Source organism: Priapulus caudatus, unplaced genomic scaffold (genome assembly GCF_000485595.1).
Source record: "Priapulus caudatus unplaced genomic scaffold, Priapulus_caudatus-5.0.1 Scaffold150, whole genome shotgun sequence".
Classification (NCBI taxonomy): Eukaryota; Metazoa; Priapulida; class Priapulimorpha; order Priapulimorphida; family Priapulidae; genus Priapulus; species Priapulus caudatus.
The window spans coordinates 434,284-449,283 of NW_014577211.1; the positions used below are offsets into that span (position 1 = coordinate 434,284).

Here is a 15,000-nt window from a genome sequence, read left to right on the forward strand (position 1 = left end):
ACTATTTTGTGTTATTTTTCAGAAACAGCCAAAAGCTGCGGACCTAAACTGTTTAACGGAGTAGGTTGTTCGTAATATTTGAATAAATATAAGGCTTTTTTGTGTAAAATGCCTTCAATTTAGGAAAATAATGTTGCAAAAAGCATGCTACGGAAAATTGTAGTTGCATTTCAAACGCAACAATTGTCGTAAACAAATACGGCCATAACTCATAAATATAATATTTACAAAAAAATTCGAGTGGATTAGATTTTTTCCTTGAAATGTTAGCATTGAACGTAACAAATATACGTTTGGAATCGAAGTTTGTGAGCTCTCTCCGAGAAATTAGCGTTTGAAAATCAGCAACTTCAGCATTTTTCAATGGAGATATTACGCACTCTTATATTTTCCGCATTATGTTGAGACGCCTGTGTTAAGAATAGCACTAAATGCTTGGGAATTTCAAAATGTTTGGATGGCTACATACATAATTGTCTGAGGATATACATAGCTGGCCCAGTGGGTTCCGCCTATGTAGAGCAGCCTATATGGCCGGCTGGCTAATATATGGCATATAAGTCACAATGCAACTTCTACATTGTTTACACAGGTTCCCACATTTCATATGACTTTAAGTAACAATGACTTCTGTGAGCCTCTTATGCAGCCATCGGTGTTACGCGGAGAGCGGTTTGCAAGGTTCTGGCGGTGGAGTTCAATGGGGACTACCGTAGTATTGATTATAGTTTTTAGTATATAGGCACAGCTCTTCTGTGTCGTATGTCTCTGTGTCTGCTGTCTATAAGATAGCCGCGTGCAGCTTTATGCTGATCGATTATGTAGGACTGCTTGACTTTATGAAGTAAAGAAGACTGACAAAAGACATTGACCGGAGTCAAACAGCTCTCCACCCATAGCATCCATGCATATCAGGGAGCATAACATACTGGAATAAGGGAAGAGACGAAGCGCATGTAGCGTTAATTAGCTAATGCCGTCTTAATGCAGCGTGCGACGAGCATTATCGTTAAATTACACATAAAGTTGCCTCCGTATATTTCCTTACGCGGAGAAGCGAAAAGAGACATATGAAAATGAGGTAGGGGCTTATTAGTCTATTTCATGCCGTAGTGTATTGATAACTGATGTGAATGGATTTACATGCGCTCGCATGTGACGCTATGTATCAGATCGTGTGTTGATGCGTTCTGACTGCGTTGGCTGGTAAGAAGTGGGGCAACCCGATGAAGCGCGTTCACACGGTAGGCAAGAATCCGGTATTTTAGCGTTCACACCGAGCAAAATACAGGCCAGAAAATACTAGTCTAAAGCGCGCCCGGGGGGCCGCCACCACGCGTGAACTATTCTGCTGAGCAACGGCCTCAACGAGGGCCGTGTTGGCCGTCGAGCAGGATAGCTGCAGCGTGGGTTGCGCGCCAGGAGTTCGTGCACGGATTTTTGGCCTCGCGTGCTGTGAACCGCAATATCTTATCGTGTTTGATATGTTGGTGGCCACGCTCGAGGCCAGAAACTCAGCGTGTGCGGCTCAGATGGCCTATAGCTCAGCCACAAATATTTACCCGACAATGAACGCGCAGAATAGGGCCATGTGGGAGTTTGAAGAATTGGCGCCCACTGAACAGCCAGAAAACTCTACTTTTCTATGAGGAGTGGTCGTGGTGGTGACACGCGTGCGTGCGGATGGCTGTGCTGTGCACGTACACGTGGCGTGCGCGTGCGTGTGTGCGCTGCGTGTGCAGCTACACTGTTCGTGCGCTGCGTGCATTGCGTGGCTGTGCTTGCGTGTTGCGACTACGACGGTGCTACGATGGTGCTGCGGTGCGTGTGCGCCTAGGCACGTGCTGGCCTGCTGTGTGAACATCAGTCACGCGACGCACGTGAGTACCGTGCGCAGCGTACACGTACGCACGCACGAGCAGTGCACGACACGGCTGTACCTGACACCAGCAGCACGCGACGAACGTGTACCTGCACACGCGCGCACACAGCGCAAGCAGCCACGGATCGCACGCATGCACGCGACGTGTATAGTTCACACGCACGCACGCACGCAGCGTGTACGTACAACGCACGCACGCACGCACGCTGTACGTGCCACACTATGCGACGCAGGTGTACGTGCCACGACGCACGGCGACGCACGCAGCGCACGGACCACGTGGGTACGTGCCGACACGACGACGCAGCGCCGAGCGCACGCCACGCACGCACGCCACCACACTCATGCACGGCACGCAGTGTACGTGGCAAAAATCACAGAATTACAGGAAGAGTTTTCTGCTGGTTCAGTGGGCGGCGCGACACTTTTAAAATCAGGCATGCCCTATTCCTGCGCTTTTGGCATTTGGGGTCGGTAAATATGGGCTGAGGTGATGAGGCGTCACGGAGCCGCACACGCTGAGTTTCTGGCTGCGCGTGGCCCACAAATATCAAACAGCTCGACAGTTCCAGTGTAACGCGAGTGGAACTGTCGAGCGCGGACCAGTCTACGTATTTTATCGGCAGTTGGTGCGCATTGCATTGTTTATTTCGCATTGTTTGCTTTATTGTTTAAAGCAGCTCGCAGCTCGCAAATACCGTATTTCTGGAGCCGTGAATCAGCGTGTGAACGCTCGGCCGCGTATTTGTCTCAGATTCGGTATTTCGCAAATACCGTATTTCTGGAGCCACAAATCAGCGTGTGAACGCTCGGCCGCGTATTTGTCTCAGATTCGGTATTTCGCAAATACCGTATTTCATAAATACGAGGTCTTGTGTGAACGAGGCTAATGGTCCTCGGTTGGAACCTGAGAACACGACTCTTTGTACAATCATCTTTATTCATCATCATCATCATCATCATCATCATCATCATCATCATCATCATCATCATCATCATCATCAACATCATCATCATCATCATCATTATCATCATCATCACCTTTGTTCATCATCTCGCATAATAAATGAAATTCAAAAGTTATTTAGGTATCACGAATTATTAGTATCTCGAGCAATTACAAAATTTAGTATAGTTGTTACGTTCATTGTCGTTAAACAGGAGTTTACAGTAAGTAGTAAACAGAAAATTGTAAACAATAGACTATAAGGGTACACAGGATACGCCTGTATATGATTCATTGTCTCTAATAATAATATAATTATGTAATACTTTCTCTATCTTCTGCTCTACTGAGCATGAAACCAATCAGCACAGTGGGGCGCACGTGTCGATAAGGTCCCGACAAAGATAGGCAGTTTATTGCAATTGCAATTGAATCTCATGGATGCTTCGTCTAGCTCTAATACTATGAAAACGAAATTGCGATCGTCTTAGTTCTGTGTCTGTTCATCTCTATCAGTTTCATTCGAAACGCTAAATGTTTCTCTAAAGAAAATACATAATAAAATCATATATGAAGGCTAATAGCGTCGTAACTGTGAGTAAATTTCGCGCAAATGTCTTTTCGGTGGGTTTATCTGACCAGCTTCGACAGCGAGCTGCAGAACTAAGCGTCTCTCGGAGTTTTATCTCTAAAAACCAATTTTCATAGATAGGGTAAGGATGTTGATAGGAACTCTTGTCCAATCAGCTAACCTGACTAATTCTAGTTTAATTGCGCGATTGAGTTCGGAATGAAAATTTATTCTAACCAACTGCAACCGCGTATTTTCTTTCGCTTTCTATCTATCTATTTATCTATCTATCTATCTATCTATCTATCTATCTATCTATCTATCTATCTATCTATCCTATTCTACTCTATTCTATCTTCTATCTATCTATTTATTTATCTATCTATGCTATCTATCTATCTATCTATCTATCGTATCTTTAATTATCATATCTATCTATTATTCTATCTGATCTTATCTTATTATCTATCTATCTATTATCTATTATTATCTATCTAATCTATCGTAGTCTATTCTATCTTTCTGTCTTCTATCTATCTATCTAATTATCTATCTATGTATCTATCGTATCATAATCTATCTATTATTATCTATCATTTTCTATCTTCCTATTATTGTCTGTCTGTTGTTGGTTGTCTATATATTCTATCTATATATCTGATCTATCTATCTATTATTATCTATCTATCTATCTGTTATTTAATCTATCTATTCTATCTTTATAGTCTATCTATGCTACTCATCTGTCTGTATCTATTATCTATCTATCTATTACTCGTATCTATCTTATCTATTATCTATCTATTTATCTATTCTATCTATCTGATCCTATTTTATATCTATCTATCTATCTATCTCTATAGCGAATCATCTATCTATCTATTATCGTATCTAGATCTATCTATTATTTATCTTATTCTTTTATCTATTATCTATCTATATATTATATTTACTATCTATCTACTCTATCTATCTACTTATCTATCTTCTATCTATTATCTATGTATTATCCATCTATTTAATCCATTCATCCATCCAGTCATGCCATTATCATCATCCATCCTCCATCCATCCATCCATCCATCCTCTCCATCCATATCATTCCATTCATCCTTTCTCCATTCATCCATTAATCCATTCATCTTGCATCCATTAAATCCTCTATCGTCGCCGTTCCGTCCGTCCGTCCGTCCGTCCTTCCATCCATCCATCCATCCATCTATCTATCTATCTATCTATCTATCTATCTATCTATCTATCTATCTATCTATCTATCTATCTATCTATCCATCTATCTACCGAACTATAAATCTATTTATCTATCTATATATCTTCTGATCGCTCTCAACCTTCTCTCCCTTTCCCTCAATAAATCGCGCTCTCCCTTTCGCCCTGTATTTCCCCACTTCAGCCCTAGCTCTCTATCCGATTATCCCGCCTCTCTACAGCAACTATACTACGACGCAGAACAAGCCAACGTGGAATAGATGTATGTGTTGAACTTCCCGGTAATACACGTAATACACGAATGAATTAAATATACGCTATACCATCGTTTCTAAGGATGTGGCGAGTCGAGCGGTAGCGTATGCATGCCGGTGCACTATTGGTGAAAGCAGCAGCCGAGAGGATGAAAACAGAAACGATACGCCAGCGCGTGGGAGTGTGCGTGTGCATGTAAATGCGCGCGTGCACATGAAAATATAAATATAAAATGTGGTGAATTTTCACACCAACATTTCGAGATATTGCGTGTTTTATTCTGTTTTATCTATATTGTCCGGCTATAACAGCATGGAAAAAATAACTGCGCCTACATCGGATCGTAGAATAATTGCCCAACAAAATTACCAATAGATTCACTACATGTCTTTGTACGCGGAAACGCGTAATTATTTTGTTTGCAGTTTATTACTCTAGCAATTGGCGCACGATCCACTTCCTGCCTGTCTTTATATCTGTCTGTCTGTCTATATGTCTGGCTGCCTGTCCGAATGTTTGTATGTCTGTCTCTCTGCCTGTCCGAATGTCTGTATGTCCGTCTGTCTCTCTGTCTGTCCGACTGTTTGTATGTCTCTCTGTCTGTCTGGCTGTCTGTCTGTCTGTCTGTCTATCTGTCTATCTGTCTGTCTATCCAACTGTCTGTATATATGTCTGTCTCCCTGCCTGTCTGGCTGCCTATCTGCCTGCCTGTCTGTCTGTGTTTCTGTTTCTGTCTGTCTGTTTGTCTGTCTGTCTGTCTGTCTGTCTGTGTGGTGTGTCTGTCTATCTGTCTGTCTGTCTAAATGTCTCTCTGTCTGTCTGACTGTCTGACTGTCTGTCTATCTGTCTGTGTGTGTCTGTGTGTGTGTCTGTCTGTCTGTCTATCTGTCTATCTGTCTATCTGTGTGTATGTATGTCTGTTTGTCTGTCCGTCCACCATTATGTTCCATTGTATGCTTGTTTAACCGAAGATATAAAAAGTATACCATTCCATACATCACGCTCGTTCATCGTTCATACATGGATATCCGCGCTTTTGTGTTACTTTGACAAACGTTCTAATTGCGTGTGCTCGCTTATGGGATTGGAGAAGGCGGCACTTTTTCTGGCAAGCTTTGTGGCAAGAGAAAACTATGCTTACGTGCGCATATCATCTCACTCTCTTTACACAACCTCCCGGTTTTACTGGGATAAAATTTCTTCTTTACAAGCATAAAAGATTTTTGCGGCCAGAATTCCGAGGATATAGCACAGCGCGTACGTTAGCTTCCGCAGAAGCTGGGTGTGTAGGTATACGCGAGACTCTATACGCGATAAATACGGGTCCACGTGTCCTTCGTAACGAATATGTGCACATAATCATACATCGCCTTGCACTATCAATGATTCCGTTTCATTGGCAACGTCTGCGTAATATACAGCAATGCTGGTTCGACACAATCAAGGCCATCTGACCGATCACATTAGAGAACGCGTAAAGATTGTTTGAAGGTAACAATTGCGATAAGAGAAACAGAGAGATAGCGAAAGAGAGAGAGAAAGAAAATGTGAACCTAAGTTAGAGATGGAGAAGCACAGCGAACGAAAGATGACGTGAGAAAGGAGGAGATGAGCATGAGACGCACACCGAAATTGAATCAGAGAAATTAAGAGCGAGAACTACTAAAGAAAATGAGAGCGAGAACTACTAAAAAAAATGAGAGCGAGACAAACAGAGCGAGAGAGAGCGAGAAAGAGAGAATTTGAAATTGACAACGCAAGAGCGAGAGCCAGTCTGACAAGAAGAGAGGGACAGACGATCAGTGAGGGCTTAGTACACGGTCGTCCGGAATGCGAGAAAGATGCAAAAAAAGAGAAAACGAAATGGCTTAGTGTCCATGAACGTGCTCGATCCAGGTACTTAATCTCGGATCACTGCACATGCGTTGATAGCACCGCGTTAGACAAGCACGCACACAATTTGGCCTCGACGGCAGCTCCCCAATCGAATCAAATTCCACCAAAGTAGCAATCGATACAGAGCGTCTGTTGAAGTAAACTGCGTACTCGTGGATGTTCGCTTTATTTTTCGGTTGATTTTTTTTCTGATATATTTCAGAAATTTATTGACACTCACAAATTAATAATTGGGTAATAATCCATTCAATGGTTACCTAATGATAACATCGCTTTGCATAATGATATATATTTTTCAGTTAGTTAAGATATTGAAGGGTGGCTGAGTAAGTGATTCGTTTTGGTCGAACATGTTTAACGATGTACAGCGCGTGTGCTTAGTATAACCCTGTTAGATAACGCGTTAACCGCACTCTTGGTGAACGTGGTTACTTGCATTGTTTGCTTCGTGTATTTATGTGGCTTATATTTACTCGTGCTCTCCTGACATTTGCAGTTTGTACCAATCTTCTGATCATGTTGCAAGGCAATAAAATCACGGAAGCAAGCAACTCAATAGGACAATGTATGCTTGGGCAGCCATTGGTTTGATGCTAACATTAAACGTCACTAAAATGACAGGTTGTATAATGCATGTAGTCAATGAATCTATACTAACACTGCCCTCGTATGTGTCAATTACTATTATATGTAATTTCAGAGGATAAATCTACGTGAGAGATCATTACGTCATAATCAGCTGGACGCCTCTTAATCGCATCTATGATGCACCTATCTATGGCGCTGTCATTCGCTATTACTGTATGCACGCTATTATTCGCATTACATGCTACACATTGCGCGGAAGCTGTGCCGATTGATCGATGAATACAATTATATGGAGTGTCGAGAGTAGCGAGGGAACTTGTTTTTACATGACTGAAGATTCTAGTGGTGGCGGCGGAGGTGGTGATGACGATTCTAGTGGTGGCTGCGGAGGTGGTGATGGCGGTTCTTGCTGACAGACTGTTGGCAGACATATAATTAAAAATACATAAATACATACATACATACTTGCGTGCGTCCGTGGTGCGTGCGTACACGCGTACATGCGTACATACGTTCATATATGATACATACATGCATGCATGCATTCCATACATACATACATACATACCATACAATATACACTACTAGAGTACTACGTAGTACGTACGTCGGAGACACGTCGCACGCGACCAGCGCACGCACACGCACGACGCACTGACGAGCACGCCACGCGACGACGCAACGCACGCACACGCAACGCACGCACGCACGCATCGCACCGCACGCCGCACGCACGCACGGACGCTCACACCAGGGGGTCACACCACACACATACATCATACATCCATGCACACATATAATAACAGGAAACCAGTAATTCACTTGGTAATAGCAAGGCAAATCGCGTAAGAACCAAAAGCGTCCGACCACATTCAAACAGTTTCATTCACACCCTTAGATTTATTATTGCTAATTAACCACACATTAATTTTCAACACGGCGACCGCATACAACTATATCAAGGCTAATACTCAATCAGACAACATCCCCAAGGCAATACTGATATATCAACCTTTCATCTTCGCTACGTAATACCGGCAGTACCTATTGTATTGTTCAAGGAGAAATACTTATGAAGTGATATTAGCACGGTGTGAATTTGTTAACGCGTATATTAGCACGCTGTGGTATTGTGATAGACGTCTATTCAGTTACAATATTTTGTCATTGTATGGTATTTTCAGACCGGGGTCGTCGGGTAATAAATATCGTCAGGGTGTGATATTGCCTGGGGTTGTGATATTTTTGTGGGTATATTATTGCCTGATTTATATCTTCAGTAAATCTCAGGTATTGTCTCAATTGACATACCGGCAGCAGTTATTATTTTCTCGGTGACATACTCAAGCACATTCAAGTGCAGGCGCCTTGTTTGGTCTACTGAATGTCATTCTCTCAGACATTATTAGTCGCGCGCGTCTTCGCCCGCAGCAGCGTGGTTGCGGCCTATCAGATATCATCGGTACTACTGACGCCTGCTCAGTACGGACAGAAAATTTACGAAAATCAGCGAACGCGGAAATGATAAAAAATATATGCTATGCCGGGAGTTTACGAAACGAATTAAACAATAACATGCGTTGCGTCTAATGCCAATCGCCCAGGCTTAGTTTGTAAGTGCTAGTGCCGCTCATCAAACGATGGAACGCACAGCGCGGTTTGTGTACATATAACTACCGCGACGCGTACAATAACTACTATACATATACCGCACGCGTCCTGTTTTGTCCTCGTGAATCTCTACGCGATCTCTGCATCTTGGTCGGTTGCTGTTGCCTACTTGGGCGGATGACCGACCTTGCTCAGCGCTGATGGCGCGTGTGCAGTCACGTTGGGGGCGGCTTTGCAGTCGGTAGAGACTCTGCGTCTGCGAGTCACGTAGGTGATGGCCTCGTTGTTCTTTGAGTGACCTACTGTCTGCGTCCGAGAATCGTGTTGTCTGTGCATCTGGAGATGCATTTCCAAGGCAGAGGAGCTCGAGCATGCAGGCCTTCTGCAGGGCCGATATAAGATAAAGCAAGCGCTGATTTCCTTGCTGTCAGTATAATTACTAACAGGAAGCTTTATCTTGTTAACATTGTCTGTCTGTGTGTGTCTGCGCTCATATATTACCACACTTCTCTCGCGTTTCTGTAAGTGTTTCTTACTCACTCTCTTGCGCTCTCATTCCAATTTAATTTTTTGCTCTTACTCACAAACTTTCTCTCTCTCCTACCGCCTCTCACCACTGTATATCTCTATCTAAACGTGTCTATATGCCTGTTGAATATTAGATTCATATATGGATAAATTATTTCATTTACATATAAATATATATATAATATAAATTAAGCTATATATATATATATTATATATATATATATATATATATTATAAGAGAGGCGAGTGAGAGAGAGGGAGGAATGAAGCGTCGTATATCATGTAAAACGCTCAAATTTAATCAATCACTAACCATTAATGAAATCTCTCCAGGCCGTCGGGCAGACGAATATCCTACGCTTTAATTATTCTCTCATTTTATTTACATGTTTAGATGTCAATTTAAATGTCGATTAAATTCGGGAAAGTATACTTCATGAGCGCAAGGAGAGAGAGAGAGAGAGAGAGGGGGGGAGAGAAAGAGAGAGAGGGAGAGCGAGAGAGGGGGAGAGTGAGGGAGTGAGAGAGGGCAAAGTAGTTCTAACCGTGGATTACTACGCTAGCCGCTTCGAGGAGTGATTGGAAATAAACCAAAATTCTTATATGATTGGATCAATCAAGTAATTCCGTGACGACTACCCGCTGCGCAGTGTGAAAGCCAATAAATATATGTATAATTAAAAAGAGTTCACGCGGAACATGCGTAGAGTATCGCTTGGAGAGGGAGACTCCAAGATTAAAAAAGTAAACTCTAGCTATCTATGGGTCTTCTCATTACGTAGCGCGATCGCCATTTTATTGCCATTGAATTGGCTTTTGCAAAGTTATCATAGAACGTAATCATAACCTAGAGTGTGGTCCTGTGGACCGGTACGTCTATTGTCAACTAATTATTTGGTTCTTTATAAAGGAAAGTACGTCATGTCCACGGAAAGTTGTTTTGTTAAACTCCAGCCATTCGGCACGATATATTCTAAACTTCATAGAAATTCGAATTTGCTTGCTTGTCGAATTATTCACGGAAACTTTATATTATATAGACACGTGCAACGTGTACGTATTAGGCATGTACAAGACGCGTGCTATGGTGAACTGGCCGTATTTAACGATATTTGTAGGTCTTTTACTGATGTCTGAACCTTTTCGATCGCTATATCCATGGTGGTATATGGATAGCCGATATATATTCTTGCATATCAAACAGCGCGCAGCTAGGGTGGCATATGAATTGCAGCGTACGTATGATATAATATCAATGTAATAGGAACGAACCAATGTTTGGATTTCAATCAACATGAGTCAATGGCGGCGGAAACCATGTGCCCACACATGCACCAACACTTACCTATCGTCGTGACAAGTGTGACACAGTATAGCAGCGAACCGATGAACTCCCACTGCGGCTGCGCCCGCGTTTCACTACCGTCGAAGCCGTCGCTGGTCATATATTGCGTCAGATTCTGCTCGAAGCCCTCCAGGAAGAAACTGACGATGTCCACCCAGTCATTTGAGTGCCGGCCGGACAGGCGCAGCCGCTGGACAATGGCCGACGAGTAGATTCGCCGCGTGTGCGACATGGCCTTCTTGCGCTCTAGCTCGTTGTCGAGCTCCAGCGCTGAGAACATGAAAGCACCAATAACGCAATAGCCCACGACAAGGCCCACGAGGCCGACGTTCGAAAACAGATAAGCGATAAACTTGATTGTCGCCGAGCGACATTGCTGGCACCTAGACGCGCGCACCGAGCTAGCGCCGCTGTCTGGTCGTTGCTCTTCAACGTCATCATCGTCGGCGGTGGATTTTTCCATCGGCCAGTTGGATCTGCGTGAGCGTCAACGGCAGCGTCAGTGTCACCGTCGTCGCCACCGTCTGCTCGCGAACTTCAGCACCGCTGTACTGCGGTTGGCAACGGTTAACCTGTCTGGTAACAGTGTCGCGATCCACGCGAGATCGTCTAATGACAGTGTCAGGTGTAGCTGAGGTGGGTTGCGCGCGTGTTACTTGATTGTCACTGTTCCGTGTTATCATATGCCGTCCCTTTATGTGCACCACGATGACAGGCAGCAGATAGACGATGTGCGACGTCAACTCGTTGCGGCAAGGCCAGTGTAACGATCAATCGTAGCGCGCACTATTATAGTATAGCAAAGATCATCGTTTTTCTGATCCAATCACAATGATAGACAGGTCACCATGATAGAACGCTCACCACAATAAAGAGTCAATGCGATTTACTAGTCCCCATAATGTCACTCGATCAATCAGCACTATGTGACAATCAGCACTATGTGACCGTTAGCACTATGTGACAATCAGCACTATGTGACAATCAGCACTATGTGACCGCACTTTTCTGGGCAAGCTTTTGTGCCAGAGAAGAAACTATGCTTAACGTGCGCACTTTCATCTGCACTCTCTTTACACAACCTCCGGTTTTACTGGGTAAAATTTCTTCTTACAAGCATAAAGATTTTTGCGGCCAGAATTCCGAGGTAATAGCACAGCGCGTACGTTAGCTTCCGCAGAAGCTGGGTGTGTAGGTATACGCGAGACTCTATATACGCGATAAAATACGGGTCACGTGTCCTTCGTAACGAATATGTGCACATAATCATACATCGCTTGCACTATCAATGATTCCGTTTCATTGGCAAACGTCTGCGTAATATACAGCAATGCTGGTCGACACAATCAAGGCATCTGACCGATCACATTAGAGAACGCGTAAAGATTGTTTGAAGGTAACAATTGCGATAAGAGAAACAGGAGATAGCGAAAGAGAGAGAAAAGAAAATGTGAACCTAAGTTAGAGATGGGGAAGCACAGCGAACGAAAGATGACGTGAGCAAGGAGGAGATGAGCATGAGACGCACACGCGAATTGAATCAGAGAAATTAAGGAGCGAGAACTACTAAAGAAAATGAGAGAGCGAGAACTACTAAAAAAAAATGAGAGCGAGACAAAACAGAGCGAGAGAGAGCGAGAAAGAGAGAATTTGAAATTGACAACGCAAGAGCGAGAGCCAGTCTGACAAGAAGAGAGGGACAGACGCGGCTTGATCAGAACGAGGGCTTAGTACACGGTCGTCCGGAATGCGAGAAAGATGCAAAAAAAGAGAAAACGAAATGGCTTAGTGTCCATGAAACGTGCTCGATCCAGGTACTTAATCTCGATCACTGCACATGCGTTGATAGCACCGCGTTAGACAAGCACGCACACAATGTGGCCTCGACGCAGCTCCCAATGGAATCAAATTCCACCAAGTAGCAATCGATACAGAGCGTCTGTGTGAAGTAAACTGGCGTACTCGGTGATGTTCGCTTTATTTTTGGTTGATTTTTTTTCTGATATATTTCAGAAATTTATTGACACTCACAATTAATAATTGGGTAATAATCCATTCAATGGTTACCTAATGATAACATCGCTTTGCATAATGATATATATTTTTCAGTTAGTTGAAGATATTGAAGGGTGGCTGAGTAAGTGATTCGTTTTGGTCGAACATGTTTAACGATGTTACAGCGCGTGTTGCTTAGTATAACCTGTTAGATAACGCGTTAACCGCACTCTTGGTGAATCGTGGTTACTTGCATTGTTTGCTTCGTGTATTTATGTGGCTTATATTTACTCGTGCTCTCCTGACATTTGCAGTTTGTACCAATCTTCTGTATGTGCCAGGCAATAAAATCTACGGAGCAAGCAACTCAATAGGACAATGTATGCTTGGGCAGCCATTGGTTTGATGCTAAACATAAACGTCACTAAAGACAGGTTGTATAATGCATGTAGTCAATGAATCTTACTAACACTGCCCTCGTATGTGTCAATTACTATTATATGTAATTTCAGAGGATAAATCTACGTGAGAGATCATTACGTCATAAATCAGCTGGACGCTTCCTTAATCGCATCTATGATGCACCTATCTTGGCGCTGTCATTCGCTATTACTGTATGCACGCTATTATTCGCATTACATGCTACACATTGCGCGGAAGCTTGGTGCCGATTGATCGATGAATACAATTATATGGAGTGTCGAGAGTAGCGAGGAACTGTTTTTACATGACTGAAGATTCTAGTGGTGGCGGCGGAGGTGGTGATGACGATTCTAGTGGTGGCTGCGGAGGTGGTGATGGCGGTTCTTGCTGACAGACTGTTGGCAGACATATAATTAAAAATACATAAATACATACATACATACTTGCGTGCGTCCGTGGTGCGTGCGTACACGCGTACATGCGTACATACGTTCATATATACATACATACATACATACATACATACATACATACATACATACATACATACATACATACATACATACATACATACATACATACATACATACATACGTACGTACGTACGTACGTACATACATACATACATACATACATACATACATACATACATACATACATACATACATACATACATACATACATACGTACATACGTACATACGTGCATACGCAGACCTGCCAACCCTTACGATTTTTTCGTATTCCTTACGAATTCCATGATGTTTCTACGAATATAGGATCAAACTGAAAAACTTACGATTTTTTACGACTTGTGAAAATTAATGTTTTTTACATTGTGAGCCAAGAAATATCTGGCGATTGTGGGCGCAGCCATATTGGATCACACGTTCACGTTGTTCTCGCGTGATCTAGAGTTAGTCCCATCATTCATTGCGCGCATAACATACAAACAAAATGGCCGCCTCCTGCAAGAAAAGAAAATTCTTACTATTTTCATGAATCACAGGTTGGCAGGTCTGCATACGTACATACGTACATACGTACATACGTACATACGTACATACATACATACATACATACATACATACATACATACATACATACATACATACATACATACATACGTACATACGTACATACGTACATACGTACATACGTACATACGTTCATACTTACATACGTACATACATACATACGTACATACGTTCATACATACATACATACATACATACATACATACATACATACATACATACATACATACATACATACATACATACATACATACATACATACATACATACATACGTACATACGTACGTACGTACGTACGTACGTACGTACGTACGTACGTTTATACATACATACATACATACATACATACATACATACATACATACGATACATACAATACATACGATCGTACATACGTACATACGTACATACGTACATACGTTCATACATACATACATACATACATACATACATACATACATACATACATACATACATACATACATGCATGCAGCATGCACGCACGCACGCACGGCACGCACGCACGCACACACACACACACACACATACATACATACACACGCATGCATTCATGCACGCACGCACGCACGCACACAATCACACACACCACATACATACATACAATCATACATACATACATACATACATACATACATACATACATAGCATACATACATACATACATACATACATACA

At 42.6% G+C, this 15,000-nt stretch overlaps 1 protein-coding gene across 1 annotated transcript in view; it reads right to left on the minus strand.

Moving 5' to 3' along the window:
- LOC106806251 overlaps window positions 1–11,312 on the minus strand; it is a 69,198-nt gene extending 57,886 nt beyond the window's left edge. The window contains exon 1 of the mRNA XM_014808126.1: window positions 10,850–11,312. Coding sequence (XP_014663612.1) covers window positions 10,850–11,312 — 463 coding nt within the window. The remainder of the gene's footprint in view (window positions 1–10,849) is intronic.
- Window positions 11,313–15,000: the final 3,688 nt, after the last annotated feature.